This window comes from Fistularia commersonii, chromosome 9 (genome assembly GCF_037954325.1).
Source record: "Fistularia commersonii isolate RoL2024-O1a breed Wild chromosome 9, RoL_Fcom_v1.0, whole genome shotgun sequence".
Classification (NCBI taxonomy): domain Eukaryota; kingdom Metazoa; phylum Chordata; class Actinopteri; order Syngnathiformes; family Fistulariidae; genus Fistularia; species Fistularia commersonii.
The window spans coordinates 8,747,292-8,773,724 of record NC_141292.1 but is presented as its reverse complement, the minus strand read 5'-3'; the positions used below and the strand labels follow the sequence as shown (position 1 = coordinate 8,773,724).

Here is a 26,433-nt window from a genome sequence, read left to right as displayed (position 1 = left end):
GAGGAACCAACATTCCACAGGAGGAAAAAAAAAACACACACCAAAAAAGGGATTGTTCTACACATGGAGCAATTTTACCTTGACACTAAAAGTACAGTGTTCTTACAGTACCTGTAAATCAAGAATTTAAAAAGGGGAATCTGTCATGTTTGGGGAAAATAGTTGTACTTTTTTTCAGCATTTAGTCATCTGCAAAAAAAAAAAGTATACAGTAGGGATATTCTGAACTCGTGTCAGGATCAAATTAGGAGTTTATCTAAAATGGCTAATCTGAACAACCGGTGATGGAAAATTATTTTCTTTAAACATCAAAAATATAAATATTTAATGTGGGATGCATATCAAGAATGTCAAACATGAGAATGGTTCCCAGTTGCCACTGGACAACTGGGGGATGACCCTGTACACAAAAATTAGGGGATGTGAGCAGTAAACACAAATGGTGAGTAAACAAAGTCAGGAAGGATGTTCCTCTGATTGCACAGCCGGCTCATCTGAATTTCCCCAGTGGAGATCATATCTGCTCTTAAGAGAGATCCAGATGTAACGCTGATAGAGGAGCAGTAAAGTTGAGCCACCAGCAACAAGATCAAACAAGTGATGGCCGGAGATGGGGTTCAATGCAAAGTTTACACGCAATACCAATGCAGTCATTAGCCTCCGCAGCCTCCTTTTGTTGCATTCAGAGAAAGAGGTCAAGTTCCCATACAACACACGGTGGAGGATGCCAGATTTCAGTGGTTTGATCAATTCTGCTTGTACAGCTTTACTTCTAGGACAACATGTGTGGAACAGTGCTACTGTCTCAGCTCTCCTTCGTATTCTGAAGCAATTAAACACTATAAAATGAAGATGGGTGAGCCTGTTTTAACTGATTCTTGTGCAGATATTGAAACACTGGTGATTTTCAAATACAATGACTAAGTGTGGAATATTGTACAATATCATTTCTACTCCTTTCTACTATTATCTATTACTGTTATGTTTTTTACTTGAAACTCTGGCACAACAATTTCCTTCGGGATTAATAAAGTTGTTCTCATCTCATCTCATCAACAATAATTTGGAATAAAAGATCATATATAACACTATATGCTATAAGGTATTTTTGTAGCAAAGTGTGGATTTTTGATTGGCATCAGACCCTTTGTATTTTGTACTTACTATTAAGTATTCACTTACGAAATAAAATACAAATCTGCAATTGTATGTCATTAGACAACTGTTGTGATCTGGCAGTATATAAATAAAATTTGACTTGACATGATTATCAATTTTATTTTCCAGATGTAATGGCCCTTTACCTAATATTTTACTGAAAAGTTGGTTTGAAAGCTTTGAAATAAAAATGGAAAATAATTCTGAATGCTTCTCAACTCTTTTATACTGACTTTCATAAATAGGCAAAAATCAGCATTTACATCAACTGCTGTTGCCACAAATCAGACAATGATGTGTGTGTGTAAGAGAGTGTATGTATACACACACTCACCCTCTCCCACACACACCCGCACGCACGCACGCAAGCGCTTGAAACTCTTGTTCACATCTAAATTTACAAAGCCCTATACCAGAGGTTTCACATTTACGGCCCACAGGCTGGATTAAAACGATTTGGGGGGCCTGATCAGTCCTGCGGGATTACTTTGCAAAGCATAAAAGTGAGCTGCCTTTTTTTAATGAAAAAAACTGTTGTTATTATGCCAAGATTTTAACCATCCTGCCCACTTTAGAATAGTTTCCTTCATTTTCCTTTGCGCTAAAATGAGTTTGACACCCCTGCTCTACACCAATAGGCCTTCCTTTTTCAAAAAGATTCAATTCAATCAGCGCATAATGCAATTGGGTTGTAGGATTGCGGATGATGTAGTTTTTCGTGGCAAAAAAAATAAACAAGTTTTTACTTAAAAGCTGATAGATGCCATACAGATGTTTGCTTCACAGAACACCAAATTGTTGCATAATCCTGCCTTGCGGGGAATCTCCCTAACTTGGTTAGGATTTGAAGGGTCTTCACCAAAAGCGTGGTCCACAAAAATGAAAAACTATTTTCTATCTGGAATTTCACTCTATCATTCTGATTGGTAGACCACAATGCAATACGTTCTACCATATAAGTAAGATTTCAGCCAATGAAAATTCCACCAAGTCAAAGTTTCTTTGCAAATCGATTAACTTTATATTGTAAGTCTACTAAGGCATTTGTTTTAGCACAAATTAAATCTTGGTATTGTCCAAGCCTGTTTCAAAGCAAGGTGCATCTTTGCTCCGTGCATCTCTAATCAGTGAATAGATCATTTAAATAGGAATTCTAATCTTATTTTAAGCTGTACCCATTTTTATGCGCAGGTACCAGTAGGTGTGATCGTGCATGTGGAATGAGATTCACAGCACGGCGATGATCTTCTAGAGAGCTATGTGCCACACACGAGCAAAGAAAGCTCGTGTTGCATGGTTATTGCAGGCTCTTGGCGATCCACAGAGACATGTTAAGCTGAACCCTTTAGACGGAAACACCATAATGATAAGCAGCACACCACAGTTGGTGTGTTGACGGTTTCTATTCTGCATGAATACTTTGTCATAAGGAAGGGACTGATATGTTAAGTGAAAGGTAGGAGAAAGGACAAAGTGAGGAAAAAGTCCCAATGTACTTCAAACAAGCCCATAATATAGAGAAATAAGTAAATCCAGTCCTGTTTTGTATCATGAATGTATAATCACAGAGATTTGCTCTGTTGGGTGGGCTACAACAAGACTGACCGGCAGAGCTGCTAGTCATATTGTTCAATATCCAGTCAGCAACAATGACTGATTAGAATACATTTGTTTTTGTAATCAACGTATGTTATCTTCTGAACTACAATAATATTTCTGCTCCGTAATCTCTTTCTAAAAACTTCTTAAATGTGAGGGCACAACACACAGACACAAATATCTCTACATCAAATCAAAAAAAAAAACACCAAAATGAGTATTTATTTTTTTGACTAAGTACAATGAAATTAAGAGATCCAGCAAACTCAACATTCACATCATTATAAAACAGGAAATCTACTCGCTCTCCTTTTTTCATTTGCCATATCGGTCTTCCTCTGCATAAATAAATAAATACATACATAAATAATAGGAGCCCAGCGACACTGTGCAACCAGCTGCTGCTCTGGCCACCTTCTCACTTCCCTTCGGTTTGCTTGGTGACCTCGTGAGACTGGATAAACCTGCGGGTGCGTGAGGAGCCGGGATCAGCAGCTCAGGATCAGGGATCAGCCCCATCTCTTTACAGAATGACGCACCCAATCCCTACATGCAGGTTCACCATGGGGATAGGTCCCCCTACACAGTCAGGGCTTTACACTGATGATTTGTTGGTTTTTAAAACTTTTTTTTTTATTGTGTTTAGCATCCTTTTTTTAGCGAGACACAGGAGGGTCATCACACCTACAGTTTGGTAGCAACGATTATTCATAGCAATCATTCAGTGGATGAGGATTTCCACTACTGTACAGAACTGAAAGAATGACAACTTTAGTGGAGGTTTAAAGTTACTAAGATCCACAAGTAAAGATTGGAAGGGATTTTGTCTATATTTTTAGCAGAGTGCTGTTCATGGAGCTAAAAACAGAACTCAGCGACCTAAAAATAACAATCCCTACAGCAGGAGCTAGAAGTTGTTCTGATTAGCCATTGGTCAATTTTTTGAAGGTATATGGTTACCTAACACCTTAACCTTCTGAGAAATGGGATGCGGGTTAAGAAAAAAAAAGCAAATCCTCAATGGAAGATCAATAAACTGTGAATATTTTTTTCTTTTTTTAGGGTGGAGTACGTTATCTATCCAGTTTCTATGTTAATGCAGGAGAAGGCAGCAGCAGCAGACTAAAATAAACAGACAAAGGCTAAATGAGATGCATCACCCTCATTGCAATTGATTGGTCAAGCCCTGGAATTTGATTTAAAAGAAAAAAGGTGCCAGTTACACCAAAAGAACGCATTGATTTTCAAGGTGTGCAGTTGGTTTACTGATCATTCCTTGGGTTTGGAAAAATGCAATGCTAGATGGTGTGCGTTCATGCAATATACAAAATAAAAATATAACAATAGATTGAAAAAAAAGATATCACTTAAATTAATGTTTTAATGCTAATTTTGAAAATAATAAAAGGGCAGTTTGCAAGATTTTAAGATCAGATGTGTTTTATGCACAGGAAAGCTTTCCTCGGTCAGGAATCCGATCAGTCTATCGTAGTTAGTTTTGATGATCACATTACTAAAATGAATGCAATGGTTAGAGCTGAATTATAAAGTGAAGGGCGGAACAGAGGCTCTAGATCTGTGGTGCTGACTCAGAATGAAAATTGCAGCAGGAGACGTCAGAGTCTTGAGACGTCCCCACTATCACATTCTCCTCCATTCATTGAATTCGGCAAACTTAATGCCTGATTTGCACCCATGCATTACCCTCTTCACTCCATATTGCAGTGTAGTCTGGGATTTATGGAACATCTCGATTGCAAAACAGCTGTAGGAAAAATGCATTGCTGGAGCAATATGCAAGATTTTAATCCAGAACAACAAAAGTTACTGTTTTCTTTATACGGAAAACTTTACCCGCTGGCAATTCTGGTAATAAATGTGGACAGGTGTGACCATCACCATCAGGAAGGGAATCACTGTGACTAGAGACAGAGGCTAGTTTGTGTAAACCATTTAAAGTTTTATATAATTTAAATGCTTCAACTTGTTTTAAGGATTGGATCCAAACCAGTGCTGGATTAAGTCAGTATAAATACTCTTGAGGCCTCCAGCTGCACACTGGCATCATCCGGATGGTGATATTTAGTTAAATGTGTTCTTCTTAAGGTCCTGATGTCACCTGACATCTTTCAAACATGCCCATATTGATAACCACCTCAAATTTTGTCAACCCCCCCCCCCCCCAAAAAAAAAGATATATCTGATTTAAAGTCAAACTACTTATTCTGTCTGGGATTAAACTGATAGAATTACTATTTTAAAGGGAGATCCGATCCAGCAGGTTGATGCAGACTATCTAACAGAGGCAAATCAGTTCTGGTATGACAAAGGTTTCAAACACTGCTGGTGTGTCAATATTGGCCCCCATGGTTTACTGATTGGCCAGTCTGGCCTCTTTCTCTCCTCCCCTTCTTTTGACTTAATTTGTTTCAGATGTCTTGCTAAATTTCCTTGGCCCTGAGCAGAATGAGGTCCTTTATTGAGGAAATACATTTAAGCGGGGAGGAATTAAAAAATGACACGTCTGCTCGGAGTCTTATCAACTGCAAGACAATCGATGGGCAGATTAAAAGGTGAGAAACTCAGGTCAGTCTCGTCTTGTGGAATTCCTGTCACAGTGCAGACGAGGAAATAGACTTCACTGAGCGGATGAGAGCGGAGAAAATTCCATTTTCGAAATACGAGAAAGACCCACGTAGTTGAGACAAGACAAAAAAAGGAGTGACGTGAAAAATTGTAGACAGTTCCCTGTTGACGAAAACAGATTTCACAATGACAGAGACAAAAGAGGGAGGGCTTTTCTGTTTTCACCCCGGCGACGCACCGCACGAAAACAGAACCCGCGGGGACCCTGAAGGAGTGGGGCTGCAGACGGGGGTCGCCATGCAGCACATAGTTTACGGGGGTGGGGAGGAGACTTGGATTTCCGCGTCTGTTCCGTCACCGTGAAATCTGATTTGCTGCGGATGTGGCGTCCGGGGCGCACACGCTGGCACACACTCCTCGGGCCCTCGGTAGGAGGGGGGGGGGGTCGGTGGACCCACTCACCGCGTGGCGTGGGGAAAACGGCACCGGGAGAGAGAGATTCACCGGTAGCTTTAGTCACAAAGTGGAGAAGATCCCCGCCACTCAGCCAAAGATCCGCGCGTCTCGCTAATGGACACTGACAGGTTCTCAGAAACCAGATTACCGGGCGCTCAGAGCCGCACCGGCGCGACGGCAGCACAGGCTTAGAAAGCAGCCGGTGGTGTTTTCGTAGAGAAATGAGCGTTTTCAGAAAGGCAGTCTTTGAGTTAAAATGGTAGGGAAAAAAGTTCCTCCACCAATGTGATCCAATAAACGCACAAACGCACCGCTGACATTAGAATTACGCACCGAAAGTGTCCGAACTCAAGTGTCTGCGTGCGGGACTGTCAGCGCGCAAAGTAGAACCGCACAGTCTTTCGGGGACACGAAGTTTCACACTTTCCCAGCGAGAGAAAGAGAGTAAGAGAGACGTATTTACTTGGTTTTGTCGGAACTCATAGCGTCTGCCTTCGTCCGCCGAGATGAACCGTGTGTCTCCAGCTGTCCTCCGGCTCGTCTCCGGCGACTTCGCGAAGTCGATGTGGCAGAATCCGTCCAGCCACCGAGCCCGGTTCGACGGTGGGAGAGGAGCGGCGCGCTCTTGGTCCGGGTTCTGGGTCTCCTTCGGTTCTACGCGGCGAGCTGAAGCGGACACAAGCGATCCTCATGCCGCGCCGGACGCCTTCAGGTGAGACGGGCAGTCAGAGGGAGAGGAAGGGCAGAGCCGCCTTGTGTTTCCGTCTGGAAGCGTGTGAACGCAGCGCGTCTTTTCCCATATTTAAAGTGTCATCCCTCCTCTTGAGTGACGCCACCGCGGGGGAGGAGGAGGGTCAAAAAGTTACTCCCCACCTTGACGAGCACCTTTTTTTCTACTGTTCGTTACGCGCTGAAAACACCCTCGTCGGATCAGATCAGTCGCGTGGGTAAACTTAACTGTCGATCTTTATTGATCAAATTCCCAATTTCACCACTTTGTGTTTTTATTCGGTTTAAGCGCCTAATCTCTTCTTAGCAGCCCGACTGCGGTCTACGCTGCCTGTCTCTTCTGTAAGGCGTAACACGATAAAGGTAACTTTCCACAAAAACCAATAGGAGCAAACAGGTAGACCACGAAGGGGGGCGACCTCTTCCGGGAAGGGGGGCGAAACCGAACTGGTGTGGAGAAAAATATCTTTGTTTGAACCAAGCATCCTCTCGACAACTCACCCACGTGGCTCATTTTAAAACCACGATCACGCAATAAAACAGTGAAAAGTATACAACTTTTATACAAGTTGATTTTTATTAGTGAAACACAATTTGCATTAAAATACATAAATACTTGAATTAGTGCTTCCACGTGAATACAAATTAAAACTATTCATATTTAAATGAGTTTAAAAAAACGGTAAAGCCACCGCTGTTCCATTTCATGTTTTACGCTGCATTCATTCCGTGGATTTCCGTCAGGCCGTCGTTACAACGTGCTCAAGAACTCTTTCACCTGAAGGAAGAGCAGTGACACACAAAATGGGGAATTAGCGTCACAAGTAATGAGCCTTTTAAATTCCTTTGTGAGATTCCATCGGATGAGGTCACTGATAGACAGCACTGTTTTTACTGTCAACATGAAACTACTACATAAGCATCTTCTGATGCTTCATTTCCATCTGCAGGTGACACTCACAGGTGAATGTCTGAGTAACAAGAGACCCCAGTAGTTGCAGAACTTAGTCCAACCTAACACACTTGAACCCAGGCGTATCTCTTTTAAAAGCTCCAAAGCCTGATGGTCGCACATGCTGGATAATAATTCTATGACCACCGAGATCAGTGACCAAGGTCGTCTTCAAATCGTCTTGAATTTAGGCATCCAAGTCCTCAACATAGAGAATGGTGAAGTAAGAATGACAGCAGAACAGTTGTCAGGAAATGTGACGGAGAAAACAAAACAAAAAAAGATCACGTAAAATAAATGGGACTGAAGACATTTTAAACTCAACCATTATGTTTATTGAAGGTCCTTTGGATTGGAATTAAAAAAGAAAAAGAAAAATTTAAAGAGCTTTGGTAAAATCCAAACAATATAATGACCCTATGAAATTAAATGCGTAGAGCTTTAATCATGAATTCTCTTGTTCTGTGTAAAATACATTAAAAGTCCTGTGAACAAGTTTGTAACCGTAACCAAGGGCTGTCACTCCACGTACCAAAAGTTTCAGTTATTTGATGACTGATCTTCACATTTAAGAATTCCATGTCCCTTAAAGTAGTTTTAGATTTTACCATCACCAGACAAAAATTGTCAGAACACACCTATGACAAATGTTTATTTTAGGGCGAGGCCACTAACCAGGTGAGGTCTGATTAGCATTTGGATTCCAAACATTATCAATTATCTGATTTCAGATCACTATTTTGAAAATCAATTGGTTAGCAGAAGGTTTATTACAGCAAAGCACTTACTTGTTGATTGAATGATGTAGTGAAAATTTACAAACCCAGGATAATGGATACAATTATGGCTTTTAGGCTGACTCTCTAGTGTTCAGCAGCCTCAGGAGAGAATCATGTCCACATCAAGGATGTAGCATTTTTTGTTTGGATTTTAACTGCCCAGGTTGGTCAGCTCAGTGTTTGCGCTCATTTCATCTGCACACCAACTTTGTGTGAATGCAGACTAATGATAGTTGGACAAAGCGTAGGCATGTGACCGTGTCATTTGGGATGACCGTTCATGAACACAAGCATTGAGGAAAGTATGATCCTAATTAACAGACATAAGCAAGGTTAAGTCGGGATATCCAAAATGTCGGTTTTAATAAATGGTCAGCTAATTGCCCCACAATATAGTTACAGCCCACTGGAAACAAAACTTTAATGCCATTAAAAAAAAATAAAAATCTTGAAATGTATACACAAAGTAAAGCTTAAACTGAAGACCGACTTAATGCAGTATTAGAACCTCTTCTATTTCTGCTTTTAACTTGGTTGAATCAGTAAATTCATTACTATCTCAGACTGCACACTGTGGGAAACCACAAAAAAAAGCTAAAAGTAATCAGTTTCATAATCACATAGATCTTGAGTAATGAAACCATAGACTGCAATATGCTGAAATCAAATGTGTCAGCACTATGAAGTGCAGTATGAACACAAAAGCGCAGCCATTAATAGTCACTTGTGCGACGCTGAATTGGGCAGCTATTTTTGATAGGGATTTTTTACTCCAGGGCATGAAAGAGAAGAAGTCAGACCCTCTAGTGGACATTTCAGGCTGCACAGTCAGTTACTGAAACTAGTCTTGAGTATCAGTCCTACTCCAAGAACTTGTGGTTACTGTTGTGGAAATTAGATTCATTTCCATCCTTGTAGCTTGAAAGCAAGTCACTTTGAAAAGAACATGATTTAAGTTGAAAGAGAGTCACTTTGACTGTGGCCATGGAAGAAAAAAGACCACATAAGGAGACCTGCCCATCTGCTTGAGCAAGATGGATATTGGCCCAGAGATTTGAATCCAATTCTTGACCCTTTTTCTTCCATACCTACAGTGTAAATGACCCTACACCCAAATGAGCTGTATTAATTTTTACGACCCCTCCCCCCCATCACCATTTTTACTACTTGACATTGTAGTTAATTTGCAAGGTGTCTTTTGGGTAATGATTCTAGCATTGTTAAATATAATGCACTGTGCTGATGCTTAAAATAGGAATAGATTGAAAAAGTAAATGATGGTATTTTTCTAAAATTCTGAAAAAAATGGGAATATCTTTGGTAAAGGAAAGGAGTTGTGAACGGAGAAAATACAAGAATCAATATATGAACCACAGCTTGACCATTACTCACCTTGTCAATCAGGTCAATGTAGTTGGATGAATTTTCTTGAAAGTCTTCACTGACATCTAAGGTCAAAACTGGCACGTCATTGAGATAGCTATGTTCCATTCTGGGGACAACAGGGAAACAGGAGATGTGGTTAGTAGCACTTAACTTCAACCAATGTTTTTGAATCATATCCATAAGGAAACATTTTCAGGTTTACAATCATTGGGTCTAAAGGGCCATGTCTACTCTGGCTCGTTTATGCACCAAAAGGACAGCTCCAGATCACATGTATAAGAACGTCATTGCTCCAGGGTTTTGATAAATAGGGTCCTTTTTTTTGAAAAGTCTGTCCTTAGAGAAATGTGTAGTTTGGAGTGCAAATATTTTAGGATCCAGAGTGCACGTGCATGCATTTCCTCACGTCATGGTTCTGTGCTGCAGCCAACTCTCATGCTTTAAGTGGAGCTTCTCCAGATACTCCAGAGGGATGTCTTGCTCCTCCGCTCTGCCTCTGAGGTGAAGCCTCTGTAAGCATCGCTGAAGCCACGCAAGAGGATGATCAGCATTTGTGTTAATAGATCTTTAATCAGTGGAGAGCTGGAGGTTACCATAGAAAAAGCAATGTACATTGTCATAGAAAACAATTTAAATCACAGTATCTCATTAAGTGGTAAGTTTGTCCCCAGGCAAACGAACCAATTTTAAATGCTTGCAAAAGTTATTTAATATATTCGATTTATAATAACAATAATAATGATTTTATGATTGATTAATGGACCATTTAAAGATTCAAAGTGTTTGTCATGTGCACAGGTAAAAAAAAACAAAAACTTTTCTCTGTACATCAAAAGCCTTTCACTAGACAATCAGTAATTTTTACATTTTTGAAAACCCAATCTAAGAATTGGAACAGTTTCCCCACATACAGTGATGTTTTCCCCCAGGCATTGCCCAATGTGACATCAAATGTTAATGTGAATGAAGAAACTGGAAGACCAACCTCTGGTGGAGCTCTGAGGTAGATGATACCATCCAGCTCAAGGTTCTTGCCAAACTGGCTGTGCAACCAGCCGTGTAGGTCCTGGTAAATACCCCACTCAGTCTCACTGAGGCACTCACTTTCATAAAGGTTGGCTGCAAAGATGTACCTAGAACAGGAGCAAAAACACCAAGATTAACAAAACATCTGCCTGTCTTCAAGAACTACTACTTGAATGAGCTGTATTTTTGCCATGTGGTCCTTTTGATATCCCAAAACACAAGACTTTCAGATGAAAAATCACTTCAAAGATGAATGACGTTTTAAAATGAACAAAGTGACTTTCATGATTATCTTGCTCAACTTTGAGCAGCCTTAGAAATACCAATTGATAAAGCTGCTTCTTTTCATTTGTACCTGTCACTGTAGATGGATCGCTCAAAGAACTGCACCGGGTTTTCCGCCTCTCGGAGCTTCCCATTGGCTGACCTGATCTGGGCTCGCACCCTGCTGATACAGGCATAGCTCTGGAAAGTGTATGCCCACCGCTCTGGTTTCTCATACATCATCTGCAGGACATTTCCTCCGGTCTTCTGAGATGTTGTCAAGTCCTGTGACGTGAGATCAGATCAAGTCCAACTGAGTTTTGTAATGTCATTGTGTTTATGACCTGTTACCATTCCTGAATTTGATGCCTCATTAATAAACATGATGTCCACAGTATTCAGTGTTTACATGAGCAGACTGAACAGCAGCTAGGAAGAGGTGGTAATCAGTTAGCACATTAGCCTATCTGCTTGCAAAATCAACAGGAGTAATCAAAATCCTTTAAAACAAGCAATTTAAGTTAATTTCAAATGCTTATCTTGTATCTAGTAAAAATGGACAGAGAAGGTTCCTTCATGAGGCAGAGCTTGTGTCTCCCTGTGATCCTGAAGGTGTTGGTCTAGTTGCCAGGCCTGGGCAACCGGTGGCTCCCGAGCCGCATGCGGCTCCTAAGTTCATGTTGAATTTTGTGTTTTTATTTGTGCAATCACGTGCCACTTCGGCGTTGTACGCGCACAGCCAAAAAAAAAAAAAAGACACACACACAAATTGACATGAATGTAATAGCCTAAGTCTGGTCTAGTTCATTAGCCCATGGAAGGGTCTCCCAATGTAAAGTCAAATGTTTTCAAACATTGATATTTGAAACTGCAAGGCATCTAACATGGCAAAGGAAGACAATTACCCTCCTGAACCCACAACTAAGAGGGAAGCTCAAAGGCAACCACCTGGAGGCCAGACCATGGCTAGTTGTTCCAAGTACTGCATACCGGTTTGTGGTCTTTATGGACTGGATTTTAAATTGTGGCTGGATAAACCGGTGATCCAGGAAGGGAGAATAATGGGCAGCATCTGATGGGAATGTTGCTATAGATGCACACAGTTGATGAGCATTCAACCAAATGAAGAACGGTTAAAGGAAAAAAAAAAAGAAGCTCGAGACTTTCAACTGTAACTTTAAGCTTGTGCTACTTAGCAGACATGAATGAAAACCAAAACCATACTGACATCAGCAAAAACATTTATCAACAGATGACTGAAGTAGAACCTGGACTTCTGGTCAAGACACTATGACACACAACCTTGCGAGAAGCAGCAGTATCAAAAGTAACTGAATACTGATTTCAAACACAGACCCACAGAAAGCATTAAGATGTGTGTGTACATGCGTGGGATGGTGAAATGTTTGTCCTGATAATGGCATGTTCATCTGTCCGGAGTGTGACCATCTGTTTCCCCTGGTGTGTGCTGATAGTGGGACAGTGCTGATATATGAACAGCTGCACTCTAAATACAGTGTAAGACTCTCCCAGTTTTCTTAACAGCGCCACTGAATCATGTGTCAATGAACCAGTTGAACCAGTGAGGGTGAGACGCCAGAGGATTGGATGATCACATTCCACCGAAGCAGAAAACATTCTGATTCAAATGTATCCTTTTTTTTCAGTAGAGTTCCAAGCCTCAATATGTTTTTTTTTTTTTTTACCACGAGTGCTGTTATAACTGCAACTCATACTTTTAACTATTTCTATAGGAACCTCAAAGCACAGGTTAACCATAAGGCCAATGTGATCAATGGTGAACCTATAGTATTCCTTTAATGCTGGCCTTACACTGTCCATTTAAATGTATTAGTCTATTGTTACCTAAAAAAAAAGGTAGTTCAAAATCACTTTATTTTATTAGGCCTCTGAAAGCAGCAGCAGACATCTAAGCCTAAGCAGAGCCACTGATCAGAACTTTTGTTATGTCCTTATAATAATTTAAAAAGTTGTCAATAGATTCTTTTGACCTTAATTTGTGTTCATGACATTTCTTGCACATTACTAATGTTGCTTATTGTAAAGATTATGGTTTGCTTCCTTTGGGCATCCGCCTGCCAATCCATTCCCTTAATATTTTGATTTGCGAGTACTTTCTTTCGTATTTTCATTTGTCTTTATCGCAAAATTTTCACACCTAGCGTACAGTGGTCAGGTTAGAAAAACCTGCGGAATTGTTTGGAAAACGCGGCACAGCGCTTGTCTACCTCGAAGTCACTTTCGTTGGTTTGCACGTTGCACCACCTGGCGATGGGTTCTGGTACCACCTCCCAGTCCGAGCTCTCCCGCTCCAACAGGCGAACCAAGGTTGATTTACCCGCCGCTGGAAAGACAAGAGGAAGTACGGCTACAAGCTAACTTGTTTCCCGGTCGGGACAGGCTGAAACATGCGTGCTAGCTTCCATGTTGTCTAACCGTTAAAAGATAAATGAAGACACAATGGAGACAGAGAACCGAATGAAATCGCCTTTTGTAGTTTTCGCCTCTACGCGCCTAGGAAAACGAGTTAAATCCGCTCACCTATGTTTCCCTCAACCGATATCCGCTTTATCCGTTTCTCCATTGAGTCGTTCATCTGATCAGGGCAATGTCTTTTTGAAGTAAGAGACATTTTTAGGCAAATTTATGAATTCCGTGTGGAAAGTTGACAGGTGCAGCTGAGGGAGCTTGATTGTTTGAAGGTTTCGGCGGCAACAACGGCAGGAAGAGGCTGGTTGCAGCAGAGATGGTACAAGGGGAAGAGTACATGTTTCGGTTACACACTTGTAACCGAGGTAGCGTGACTGTATTTCTCACCAGTCTACCTCTGGCTGCCAGTAACATGGTTTTTGAAGAAATACACAGTACGAAACCTTCTGCTAAAATACAACAAACTCGTTTTTATGTCTGGCTCGTGATGGGGATAATTCAACACACAGTGTCCATTTGTCACGACCCATTGTTTACACGTTTGTCTACTGAGAACAAAAGAAACAAGTTAGAGAAATTAAACTTAGTTTTCATAAATCATAAACAGCAGGAGCCATAAATGAAGACCATAGAAATTTATGGATCGAGTGAAAAAGGACAGAAACTTAAAAGGTGAGAAAGAGGAGGGGGCGAAGATGTCGACTTATCCTGTGTGATATTACATGTTCTCTTCATATCGTCATAATCTTTTGTGTCTGCAGAAAAAGACATTTATACGTTTCTGGAAAAAATGTACGTGATACTCTAAGGAAAATCCTGTACTAAGAGTAAACATACATAAAACTGAGGACTACGGGGTTTATTTAGTTTTTTAAATTTACACCATGTCTTTGGGACAAATGCTCGAGCCATTGATCCCGGAAGAGAAAAAGGAGCAATGTGAAGTTGAGCTTTCATTGGCTGACGGTAAGACATGTGACCTGGTCATGTAGTACTAAGACATGACATCTACCCATCTAGAGTGTCTCTGGTTGTGTATCCGCCCAGGAAGCAGCTGCTGCTTATCCGATGGCTTTGGCGCCACTGTTACTTCTTTAATATCTTGAGTTAGCGTTAGTGATGGAGGCTGGAAACAAAAACCATTCTAAGAGTCAACACCACCTTTATTTGCCTTGTAAAACAGCAGAAATCAATTCAGTAGCATTGAAACCCCCTACCAAGCCATTATTTACAAACATTTCCTCAATGAATACAGTCAAGGAGAAAAACTAGGCAACAGGCTATCTTGTGGGAATTTCATATAGATGAGATGCTTTCAGGATGGCAGATTTTCTACGACTTTTTCAGATTTCATGGTGAGCAGTAACATTCATAATAGTAAGCAAAAAAGATGGGTAAAGGCTAAACAATGAAAGCAAACAATTTTATCCAAACCGGGGCGGAGAAAGCTGCCTCTAAAAAGCATTGAAAAACATTGCAAACTGTTCACTGAATAGAGTCTTTAAGACAAATCTCAGTGTTTCATGTTTTGTAGTGAAGTACAACCCCACTTTTAAACGTTTAAAAAATAAATCTGAAAGAGAGGCAATTTTATTTGCCATAAACCAGAGTATATGCACTGAATTAGGAAAATAATATCAAGTGTCAATGAGCAGGCTGGTAACCCTTTTTAATGTGTCAATTGTTGCATAGTATGTAACACGCAATCAGAGAATCAATTCATGCATCTGCTCTTTAAAGCATAGCAACTCATAACTGAGGCTGTTGAGAGGGGGGCAGGGAGAAAAATGTCAATTCTGCCCTTTAGCCAATTTTAGAGGTTAAGCAACTCAACATTCATTTGGGGGAAATACGGGAGCGGAAAGAAACTATGATCAGTCACATGATACAGCTTCTCACAAAGCACAGTCTATGAAGAATAAACATTCAGGCAAAAGAGGTCAGGAAAATTGTTCAAAGTGCTTAATGGCTAGTGACACAATAAGAGCAGAAGCATTATCCAATTGAAAATGCTTTTACTTTTTTTTAGTCATCATGACTGAACAGTTTTTCTATTTAATCAACCTATATATACACCATTTGAAGCAGCTGTTTTTGTTTTTGTTTTGTTTTAGTTCATCATTACAAAGTAAATGTTTGTTCATTTTTTGAGCGTAACAGATTATGAGGATCAGAGAGATCAGACCGAGACTTCCCATGTGTTTGGTCATTGGCTGCTTCCTTTAATGTAAGAGCACTCAAAGAGATTGGAAAAACCGTGTTTTACTCAGTCAGCCAGAAACGACCCTTGCAATGCTGCTTATTACTTCTCCAAGGTTTCAGTGTTATAGCTTCATTGCCCGTTTGCCTGCAGGGCCAATGGTCACAGACAGGAAGAGACATTGAGTAGGGAGATGCTTCCTTTTGCAAAAAGCAGAAAATACACTGTACCTGTGTCACAGATCAAATTTATAACCGGAGGCACGCTGGTTATCATGCAAGAAAAACAATAAATTCAATTACTGTGAAGGTCAAATTTTGCTTGGAAATGGGTAAATGGTTACATTTTTCACTGATGACGAAAAGTCACAAATAATCAAGCAGTTATGAAACAGAAACATGGAATGAAACCATTTTTTCTTAAACTAACTTTTTTGTTCCCTCGTTTGATATGATTCCATCTTGATATATTTGTGGGTGTTTAAAAATCTGATCACATTGTAAAAAAGGCTGGTGAAGAAAGAGGGCCGGATGGTCTGGCTCTATTGAATATGCTTTGTGAGACAATCTTGTTTTTGGTGAGTTTTTATAGCTCCTCTAATTTTTTTTCTGTATCCTAGCAGTTGTTATAGTTAATGTTGCATTTAAGAACAGGCTGTAACTCAAATCTTCCTGCCAAGACTTGTGAAGTTAAACAAGGGCTTAAAATCTGAGCCCGAATGACCACATTATTCTACAGCCATTATAAGACTGTGCAAAATCACTATTTCATAGTAAGTTAAAGCAAAATAAAGTCCAATGTTGATGTAGTTTTCTCTACTTTGAGTCTACATAAAGTTATCGGGGAAAACTAGGACTATAATACAATAAAACTTCATTTTAACTCCCAGCTACATCATGACTAAAATCTATTCTTAACACATTCATGTATTAGAACCTGCACAGAACACTTGGCAAAGGATTCCTACCAATGTTCAGGAAAAGTAAGGACTTAAGAACCAAAGTAACTTAAAAGGAGATGGGGTGAAACCTTTAATTTTCTGTAGGTATTATATGGCCTTTATCATCTTACAGTACTCACTGTTGATACAGGGCGATTTTGAGCCATGCCAGGCACTTAGGATTCATTTGTAACACAGGATGTGGGACATTACCAAAGAAGAGTAGCAAACTATGACCCAGCTCCTTCTAATTCAGAAGATTGAATAATATAACAAGCTACTGCTCTTCGATTGGCTTGAATGCTGGCTTAAATTTGTGTCGTAACACCAACACACCTCCCTATAACTATAAAGCCACTTTGCTCACACACTCTTCCCTGCAGGCAGGTTGTAAATGCTATTCTGGTGCCTTAAATCCAAGTAGAAAACATATCTGTGCAGACAAATATTGAGCTATTGAACATAAGTTTATATTAAGCTAAATATAAGCCATGACTGAATACTGGGGATTTTTCCATACAAATAAAATAATTTCCTCTAACATGTTAATCTGTGGTTTGTTCAATTAACTGTGTAATCCCTGATAGCATTAGTCCTGGTGCCTTAAACCTATCAAGACCCTTCCATCTTCCTGGCCTTAATAAAACATTTCCCCAAATGGAAATATAGTATATACTGCATACGTACAGCCAGGGTGGGGTGGGTATCTGTGCAAAACTAGAAGACCATTAAAATAAAGAGTTAATTTGCTGTTTATCTGTCTTTAGTTGTCAGCTTTTCAATCAGTTCCTGTAGAGGGACCAGCTCTTTTCTGTCGATGAGGTTGAACTCCTGTTTTTGGGGAAAAAAGGCACAGGTAACAAACCAGATCTCACTCTCCACTTGGAATGTCAACATCAATGTGTCTTTGACGGCTCTTTACCTGAACAAAAAAGATGAAGTGTTTGAATGATGTGTTAAGGTGTGCCTCCTCTTGCAGCTGCATGACTGAGTCAAAGTGCTGGTGGTAGATGTGGGCGTAGACCCGGAACAGACGCTTCAGTATGGTCTTTGCCACGGACATGAAGTTTCGCTTGAATGGGACGCCTTGGGCATGAAGGAAAACAAGGGGAGCGGTTCAAGATTGTCTCTGAACATCATCACCATTAACAAGCATCTAATCTAGAATGAATCACTGAATTTTCTATGGAAATTTCAAAAGCAGAGGATTACTTCTGCACATTTATGTATCATTTAGGTCAGAGATCCACAAAGTGGGTACTGGGACATCCAAGAGGTTCATGTGACAAAGAGGAAGTGAAATTAAAAATGGAAAACTCAGGAAAATTAAAAGTAGAAATCGCATATCTGACTTGCATGGATGCTATGAGAAATTACTGTGTATTATGAATAAAATGTTACATATTATAGTATTATTTTTATAATATACAGTACTCAAATGTTGTTTTACTGTTTCTTGGGATTTAGAATTAAAATTAGTTATCAATTGGGCAAAAATAAGAAACTATGTAAAATATTTTAAAAAGTTTTGTACTGCAAAATCTAGGGACAAGTTGTGATTATCTCCTGAAAGAAACAGACATTTCAGGCAGCAAATGGACTTTCTGTTCTTTTTGCAGTTTATATGGTTTATTGTCAAGTAATTGGGTATATAGTTTCATAGACAATAGTAAGTACAGACAAAGCTGAGTGATTATGTTTCAGCTAATGAAAATAAAAGTGTTTTCGCTCCACACTGACACTGTTAACCTGCAGAGAGCTAAAAAGATGCTCTTAGCCCATGTGACTTCAAACTAGTGCAGAGGCATGGTTTATTTTAATGTCCATGACATATCATTTGAAGACCTCCCTATAATAAGACTTGTCCAAGTAATAAATATTCTTACATTTCAGCTTGTTCCGATTAAAGATATAGTGGTACATACATTCTTGCTGTACACAGTGTTTGAATCATCAAAACCACACACAAAACACTGAACTGTTCTATGTTGGTATTTTTTTTGTTTTGTTTTTTTTTCAAAACCTTGGTTTACTAGAGACTTTGACAGTTTTTTTTAGCACACCTCAATCTTACCTCATCAGTTTGTAAAAGCCCTAGTGCACCATTTGCAAAAGTATTACATTCAAAATAAAACTAATTGGGGAGATTTAAATCATTTTAAAACTCCCCCCGCCACCCTAGATGTGATTACAGTCCTTTCTCCCGGTCTTCATTTTTATTTTTTGAATTATTTTTTAACACACTTGATTTCAATTCTTTGGATTTGGACAAAACTATGTATTGCAGTGACTGAAGCATGACTTTCCTTCTATGTCAGCTGTTATTTTAATAAGCTCTGAAATCGAAAGAGCAATGAAAGCATCTGCAAAAGACAGTGTTGGCCAGGGACGGGCTGTGGCACGATTTTGGAGAAGTGCAACCAAAACGTAGTCATTGTAACAGTGTTTCAAGTTCCCCACTGCAGTTAGGAAATAGATGTTTGTTGCAGCAGACTGTCTCCTTCTCACCCAGATGTCTTGTGTTGTTCCTATCAGTTTGCACTCAGTATTTACACCAACTTGTTTTTTCTAGTGAAGCCAATGACTGACTGGTATGAATTTGAGGAGTCTGAGAATCCTCCCCCACAACATTTAGAAATTACAGATATTCAACTGCGATATTAACCAGGCTAAACTGGTACAAAAACTGGTGTTTTTGGGCAAACTGAAGAGTTGGGGCAGCTGTTTGCCTTTTCATGTCAATGAACAATCAACATGAACACACTGATACATTCTTGGGCTTGTCCGAGCAAACTCTCTAAGCAACTGGGTCTCTGATGAAACAATGACTCAAAAAAATTGTGGTAGGGAAAATATAGGGAGGTATTAACCCTACTGTTGTATTTGTTTAGGAATCTGTGATACTTCCATTTTCCATGCAGTTTACAGCCACAGTGCACTCCTGGTTAGAAGTTAGAGAGTACTTTCACATTACTGCTCACATTCAATAAGTAAAAGGGTTTTTAGTTTTGAACAATAAGGAAAATGTTGTCCTTTGGGGGAAGAACCTTTACATCTTGGTCAATTTCCAAGGAGATACACTAATAGATGGTAGACATATTTGTGCTGGCTGCCATCCACCTCTATTAGGGCTCCACCCTAAATAGCACATGCCTCAGCTAGTTCATGAGGTGAGAACAGTGTTTGGGTAATACGTTAGGGTATTGTAAAGTCCATACAGGCTTTTCAGTGGGTGACCAATGAACTGGTTTATCAGTTAAAGTGGCTTTTCCCTCAAGCTGGGCACAGAAAAAACTATTTAACAGCAACGACAAAATAAATGAATTAAAACGTACCGATCTTTGATGGGAATAGTGTCTCATCATCAAGCTGGTCTTGCACCCAGGTCATGAGGTAATCAATGTACTTGGGAGCCGAGCATTTGATTGGCTTCTTGATGTTCGTTCCGTCTGCCCAGTGATATTCATACCTGAAGAAAAGATTAAACCAAAATTGGGTGGTTGGTTTATTACAAAACAGAACAAAAAAATTTTGTCAGGCATAAAGCGGTATGCATTGCATCCAAAATGACATCCCCAACATCTCAGGTCCCCAGAGGTGGGTAAATAATAAAAATACTAACAGGCCAGTCCAACCCAGTCAAATAATATACAACACAACAAAATATTATCAATGATTCTCATGAATGACCTATTTTTCCTCATTATAGAATTGTATTTTCTCGCAAACATTTTTGCCCCAGTTTTGGAATGCCTGGGATGCATAACATTTTTAATCTTTGAAAAAGAACAGACACATATATCCACGCACACAGTCAAAATGAGAGTGGTCATTAGGTAATTACCCTGGCTTTAGTACTGGCCCTTTTACAAATTCACTGCAGTTATCCAACCATCGTAACACTTTATTTAACCACACAGAACGAAGCTGGTGCTCCAGCATCGCCCACCTGAATTAGCTATTCTGACTCTCTTCCTGTCCTTTTACATGGACATAAACACTATTTATACTCTCAGTGACTCGTCCTTATTGTACGCTCAGAACCCCATCAATTCTCAACCCATTTTGTCTCATAAACTTTGATAGGCATGGCAAGATAACAGAGAATATCTCAGATTCAAGCAAATATGGGTATTATTTACATGGACTAATAGTATTGTAGTATGATTTAGAGGGACTTATAATTGCTGCTTTGGTTAGCCAGTTAGGGCAAACCTAAGTGAAAGAAAAAAACCAAAGGCAATAGCTAGAAAACTTAACTACATTCAGTTCAAGTAACGTTACTTCCTATGTGTGCTGCTGGTTTTCAAACTGGGGAAGAGATGAGCCAATGGACAAAAGCAACCAGCTTTGAGGCCGAAGAGGAACACTCCTGAGGGGATGACTGCAACAAGTGATGGAGCTAAACTGGAGCATTTTATGTAGACTGGAAAGTGGAGCTCTGTGTGTCATGGGATGATATGGATAGCTAACCCATGGGGATTTACTTAATCAAAAGTACAGACAGCTACATTGTACTCCGAACGAAAACCCATGCTCATAAAAAGCACAGTATTTGTACCAGACAGCTATGTACTTGGCATGGTGTATTTTATTTCGATCGGATTCAAAAGTCCAATTCATCTGTTTCTTTCCTTCTAGGCTGGTCTCATAATAAACAATAACATTTTCAGACTCATGATGTACTTACTTAGGCCCAGCAGACATTACCGGACAACTCTCCTCTGTGCAGAAGTCAGTGATGGTGCCATACAACATGTTGATCTGGTTGAAGAAATCCACAGCTGAAAAATAAATGTGTAAAATGCAAGATCAAATCCCCGAATGCCAAACTCAAACAGTGGGAATCAAATTCCCCTGCAGCTGCTTACCCATCCACGTCACTGCCCAGACTACACTATAGACCGCTGCATACTAAGATTATCTTACGAACATTTTTTTGCTGCTCATCCTAGGTCTATGGATTTTCAGACAATTCAGACAGGCCATCAACCAATATGCTTCCAGTCTTGACATAGATGTAGGAACACTGTTTATTAATCTCACACCAACAAATGTATATTAAATAACTGAAGCAACTGTTTTGCCAGAGATCTTGTTGGAAACATTAGATTTCTTATCTCATAGATCTAGCTTGTCTCACTCAACATGACATACATTTCAATGTTGTCCACAATTTTTACAATTCATATGGCGGTGACAGATTAGAATAATAAAGCATAGCAACCACCAGCATCACTATACAGTGCTTGCACCCCTGTAATGCAACTGTTCCTGAGAAGCATGTTATACTTGGTTACGCCAAAGTAGTGAAAGAGGAATAGGACAAATCGAGCTCACAATTATTAATTTCATAAATGATTTTGCTGATTTTATAACCAATATCAGTGGCATTGGTAGTGTTATCATTTATGATTGTTGTTTCCAACTGTCTCTGGTGAAGGTCTCAAGAGCCTAGCTACTTTATCCAGGGAGTGGGGAGGGGCTAAATGGGTGGTCAGCCCCTGAAATCTTTTTTCAGGTGTTTCCTGAACGGATGATGACTGGGTTGCAGACAATTGATAATAGATGTGTTGTTTTTGTAAGGCTGCCTCACTGGTCAGCGTGTCCACTTTGGAATGACAGGTGCCAACGTCCCTGGATTTCCTTTACAGACTTTTCATGCTTGATGCGGAGCTGTAGGTTTCACAACTATTACAAGTACTGATCCACAGATCATTTTTGGCTTTTTGAAAATGTTCTCATTAACATCACAAGGAAAGTCATTCATACTTGTGACACACACATTATTCTAACTTCCTTTTATTGTACTGACCACTACTCTCTTTAATCCATTCTGTTAAAGCTAATAACTTTAATTGTTAGCTGCAAAGCAGGATTAGAAATCATATCAGTGATAATAAATGAATGAATAGGCAATCCGACTCACATAAATTATCATTAGGGCAGGACCATTAAATTTAGCAAAATAATGAAGATAATGTGTTTTGCAACAGTTCATCTAAATAGCACAACAGTGGGTTTGACATTTAAGTTCTGATATGTGATGAAAGTGTAGGCTCTCAGCTTTCATTGAAAAAGTTACTGCTGTTTTTAAAAATTAAGTAGCTGGATATTTTTCAGACAAGTGGCTTGAAGTTGTGCCCTTTTCCCTTTTTAGACCATGACAAATCAAATGCTTTTCTGCTACTTGTGATAGTGTGCAGAGGCATAATCACAAAATTTCTGTTGGTCTCAAAATACCTGTGGCATGTACACCAAAACATGGGGATGGTAGTTTCTAAAATCCAAATAGCCAGCCCCATTCTAGTGCTTAAATGAAAATAGACAAACTCCAGCTCAGTGAAAACAAAACTAGTCTTAATCTTATTTTAGACTTTATATTATAATTAAAAGCTTAGTCTAAATACGTTACATGAGAGGTGACACGGTAAAAAGCTTCAAGCCCACTGGCATTCTAACTGGGAGAAAAACCCACTGAGCTATTACAACTATTACTTTCAATTTAGAGCAAAGTAAACAGGTCCCCCACAGCACTGACAATCAGGTCTATTTTATATTCATAGTGATCTTTTCCAACATGAATGTGCAGTTTTTTGAGAGAATGGCAAGATCTTACATCCTGATAAATCACTTTGAACCAATTCCTGATTTGGATAAATTTGGAGTCTGCAGCAAAATGAATGGGAAACATGTTCAAAATTGACAAATACAACAATAAAGATATTCAGAAAGAATATTACCGGGAGGCTCAAAAACCGTAATGACACATTGTTTTCCTCTGTCCACATACTATTATCGGTATACGTTACCTCTCTAATTTCACGTTCTTACCCTGATTTTTATAAAAACCTTTGTTAAATTTTAACACATTAAGGAAAACGTATTAATTTTCTACACTTTGACCTAATTATTTTGTTTTTATCTCAACTTTTTCATGAGTTTTCCTAATGGAAAAGTTGGGCAATTCTTGTCTAGGATTTTGGGGGTTTTCTAGTGAAGGCATGAGCCCTGCAGAAGGGATGTATTGGGGAAAAAAAAAGGCAAAGCCAGTGCTTACTGTTGACCGCAACCCACTCATTTAAGTCTTCGCCCTCGGGCAACATTACTGCCATGCGCAAGTTTCCACTTCCAAGTGTAGCCTCGGCATGTTTCAACAGCTCGTACTGATGAGAACCCTCCGGGATGTTCTTCTTGGGCTTGAATGTCTTAGATGAACGGTTTCCACTGTGAGTCACATTCCATAAAGAAAGACAAGAAGAGTGATAAATGGGAAGGCGCTCAGACATTAGAACAAAAGTTGATGTCACAGAGCTCCCCTCAGGTGAGCGGACAATAAGTTTAAATCTTAAACAGAAATTATAACAAAAAATGCTGATGACAGGAGTTGAGCTTCAGTTGACCCATGGGTTTGGCAGAAAGAGAATGGGGGGTAGAACAGTGTGTCTCTGTTTATAGTGTGTAATGAGGCCATTTGGAGAGGCCCTGTATTCAATCTCTCACACTGCCCCATTAAACAAGAATTCATGTGAGTCATCATAACATTTGTAGGTTACACACTAAAACATTATCTCTTGAAAAGACTTTTAATGGTGCCTAATCTTAGTTCTATTAAACAAAACATGCCATCTTAGGAGTTTCAGGTCATTCTAATTTATATTATTAACATTGATCAGTTATAGCAAAGAAAGATATATATTCCCTTAATCATCAGACACAAATAAATTGAGTATCTAGCATAATGACAAGTGCTTTGATTTTACCTCTATTTCAATTCTAGTAAAATACTGTCGTTACGATGTCCTTTTAACTATTGACTAATTTCATACAGACTTTTAGGCAATTTCTTGCAAATTTCCATTTATTTCTCCTTAACTTTACGAGTTGAACTTTCATTCTCCTGTTATTCTGAGAGTGGCGACAGTGCTATGTAGATTTCCTGCTATCATGTAGATGCTAAAGATGTGCATTAAAATTTAAAAACAGAAAACATATTCCTAAAAACAAGCATGCATAATTCACTAAAACATAACATTTCATGTCCTTCAAACGAAATGCTGTTTGAGTAGCTTGATTTCAAAACACCACGACTCTACAGGGCTACTTAAATGAATCCAGTTTGCCTAAATTTAGTGTCAGTATATTTCACTCACAATCACTTTTCTTGACAGTTTACGTAACTTAGATCAAGTGGTTACCGGTTCTGTAACTTGCGTGTTGCGTTTCAAAGGTTTAAAGGAAGATTCTTTTTCCAGATAAAATCACGCATCCTCACCAGAGGGCGCACTCAACAGATCTTTTCCGCCCTTTCATTTAAAACATTCACAAAACGTATTTACACGGTCGAATATATTTCAGTGATACTTTAGATAATGTCTTACACAAAGAAATAAAAATCAATGTCATGAATAAGCGAGTCCTTCGAAAGGGACTGGATTAGCAAAAGACAACAAACAAAGTGATCAAACCAGCAACTATCCAGGCCATAATACATTCATTAGCGAAACGTATATCCTACATGTGAGTGCAAGCGAATCATTCACATTATTGTCATCCGTTACTAACTATTGATGTGATTTTGCACAATAATATTGTAGTAACAGTACGCAGGAACAGTTATGTTGCATTGACAAGTAGGACGTTAGTTTCAGGAAATAGTCCAAACCCGTAACATGCTATCGCTAGCACAGCTAGCCTTCGGGCAGAAATTCTTTAAACAGCTACATTGCCAGAACAAATCGTTAATCAAAAATGCATTATAACTTACAAAAGAAAGCTCATGTTTCCTCAGACCGCAGAGAATGGCTCTTAGCAAATAACAACCTGAGGGGACGTAGACCAGAAGGGTTGTCTGACTAAGTCTCGCAGATCCTCGTTATTTCTCGAGGTTTCTGGTAGTTTTGATAAATCCGACAGAACTATTTCAACAACAGAAATAAATCCACATCGGCGTAAAATAATACGGTACAATTTCAAAGTCGAGAAGAACAACTGACTGCTACGCTGTACGCTGAGAGGCAGCAGCGTACTGAAAGCGATGCTCGACTTCTTCATCTGTTTGTTAAGGCAGATTAGAAGGAGTTTCCTTGTCTGCTGCCACCTGGTGGTGGAATCATAGACAACAACGTTTTCAGGATTAACACTCAATGGCATTTAAAACACACAGGCAAATGTTCCACACTGTAATGTTATTCAACCTAAGCCCCCACACAAAATTGAGGAATAAATAAGCGTAAATACTATAAAAACAATTGAAGGCTAGTATTACTTTTCCCAAAAGACATGATTTCCAATTTTTATATCCTTGAAATGCTAGTTATCCCAGCTACCCAATTGCAATTACAGAAATTTTGCAAATCATTTAAAATGTCATAGTTTTAACAGCTGAAGACGAGATGTCTGCTGTCCCTCTATCAGATCAAATCTGACGTGTGTTTGACCCGTAGGCACAAGTGGGAGGAACAGGACGTCGTAAATTAAAAAAAAAAAAAAAAAAAGTGATGACACAACTAGAGCTCAAAGGCCGAATATCTGAATCAGACTGTAGATTGAGTGCAGCTCAAAATTTATACTTTCTGTCATTGAAAGTAAAATATTCTCCAAAGTCAAAATGAGCACATTCTACATTGTTCTCATGAGTGAAGCCAGGCAGAGTTTGTTCAGCTTCAGGGGAGACCAAAAGACAATTGGCATAAAGTGTATCCTTATCCAGAACACTTTACTTGAACACATTACAGTTTAAAAAGATAGCATTTATTGAACAACGTATTGTATGAGGTGTGTGTGTGTGTGTGTGTGTGTGTGTGTGTGTGTGTGTGTGCGTGTATACAAATTCTATATATATATATGCATTTCATAAAGAGACAGGGGGAGGGCTTCAAGCAACTGATTTAAACGATACACTTGA

General features: G+C 39.3%; 3 protein-coding genes across 8 annotated transcripts in view; all 3 read right to left on the bottom strand.

Annotated features, from left to right (window-relative positions):
- LOC147231130 (electrogenic sodium bicarbonate cotransporter 1-like) overlaps window positions 1-6,577 on the bottom strand; it is a 39,466-nt gene extending 32,889 nt beyond the window's left edge. For 5 of the 6 annotated variants that reach the window (XM_086152298.1, XM_086152297.1, XM_086152300.1 and 2 more), the window contains exon 1: window positions 6,263-6,576. In XM_086152298.1, coding sequence (XP_086008424.1) covers window positions 6,263-6,282 — 20 coding nt within the window. In that variant the 5' untranslated portion in view covers window positions 6,283-6,576. Of the gene's footprint in view, window positions 1-6,262 lie in introns of all 6 variants that reach the window. The other variant, XM_086152301.1, reaches the window with a different exon arrangement.
- A 529-nt stretch (window positions 6,578-7,106) lies between these two features.
- Window positions 7,107-13,697, bottom strand: dck (deoxycytidine kinase). The gene is made up of 7 exons (XM_086152302.1): window positions 13,498-13,697; window positions 13,185-13,300; window positions 11,027-11,220; window positions 10,631-10,778; window positions 10,052-10,167; window positions 9,652-9,751; window positions 7,107-7,306 (listed from the first exon to the last, which is right to left on the bottom strand). Exons 1-7 carry the CDS (start codon window positions 13,586-13,588, stop codon window positions 7,280-7,282), a joined length of 792 nt encoding a protein of 263 aa, XP_086008428.1. The 5' UTR covers window positions 13,589-13,697; the 3' UTR covers window positions 7,107-7,279.
- A 1,687-nt stretch (window positions 13,698-15,384) lies between these two features.
- Window positions 15,385-25,581, bottom strand: LOC147231128 (MOB kinase activator 1B). The gene is made up of 6 exons (XM_086152295.1): window positions 25,294-25,581; window positions 23,587-23,753; window positions 21,217-21,310; window positions 19,862-19,995; window positions 17,449-17,612; window positions 15,385-17,357 (listed from the first exon to the last, which is right to left on the bottom strand). The coding sequence occupies exons 1-6, from the start codon at window positions 25,305-25,307 to the stop codon at window positions 17,280-17,282; spliced, it is 651 nt and encodes a 216-aa protein (XP_086008421.1). The 5' UTR covers window positions 25,308-25,581; the 3' UTR covers window positions 15,385-17,279.
- Window positions 25,582-26,433: the final 852 nt, after the last annotated feature.

What these genes read in the sequence shown, in the direction of transcription:
- dck (XM_086152302.1), bottom strand. Translation starts at nt 13,588, where the DNA reads ATGTCTCTTACTTCAAAAAGACATTGCCCTGATCAGATGAACGACTCA. An exon ending in CCAACGAAAGTGACTTCGAG is followed by an intron (nt 11,221 to 13,184) that starts GTAGACAAGCGC and finishes CTCACGTCACAG; the next exon opens with GACTTGACAACATCTCAGAA. An exon ending in ACCTCAGAGCTCCACCAGAG is followed by an intron (nt 10,168 to 10,630) that starts GTTGGTCTTCCA and finishes GCGTGGCTTCAG; the next exon opens with CGATGCTTACAGAGGCTTCA.
- LOC147231128 (XM_086152295.1), bottom strand. An exon ending in GTAATGTCTGCTGGGCCTAA is followed by an intron (nt 19,996 to 21,216) that starts GTAAGTACATCA and finishes TCTTTTCTTCAG; the next exon opens with GTATGAATATCACTGGGCAG. An exon ending in ACTTCATCTTTTTTGTTCAG is followed by an intron (nt 17,358 to 17,448) that starts GTAAAGAGCCGT and finishes CCCCAAAAACAG; the next exon opens with GAGTTCAACCTCATCGACAG.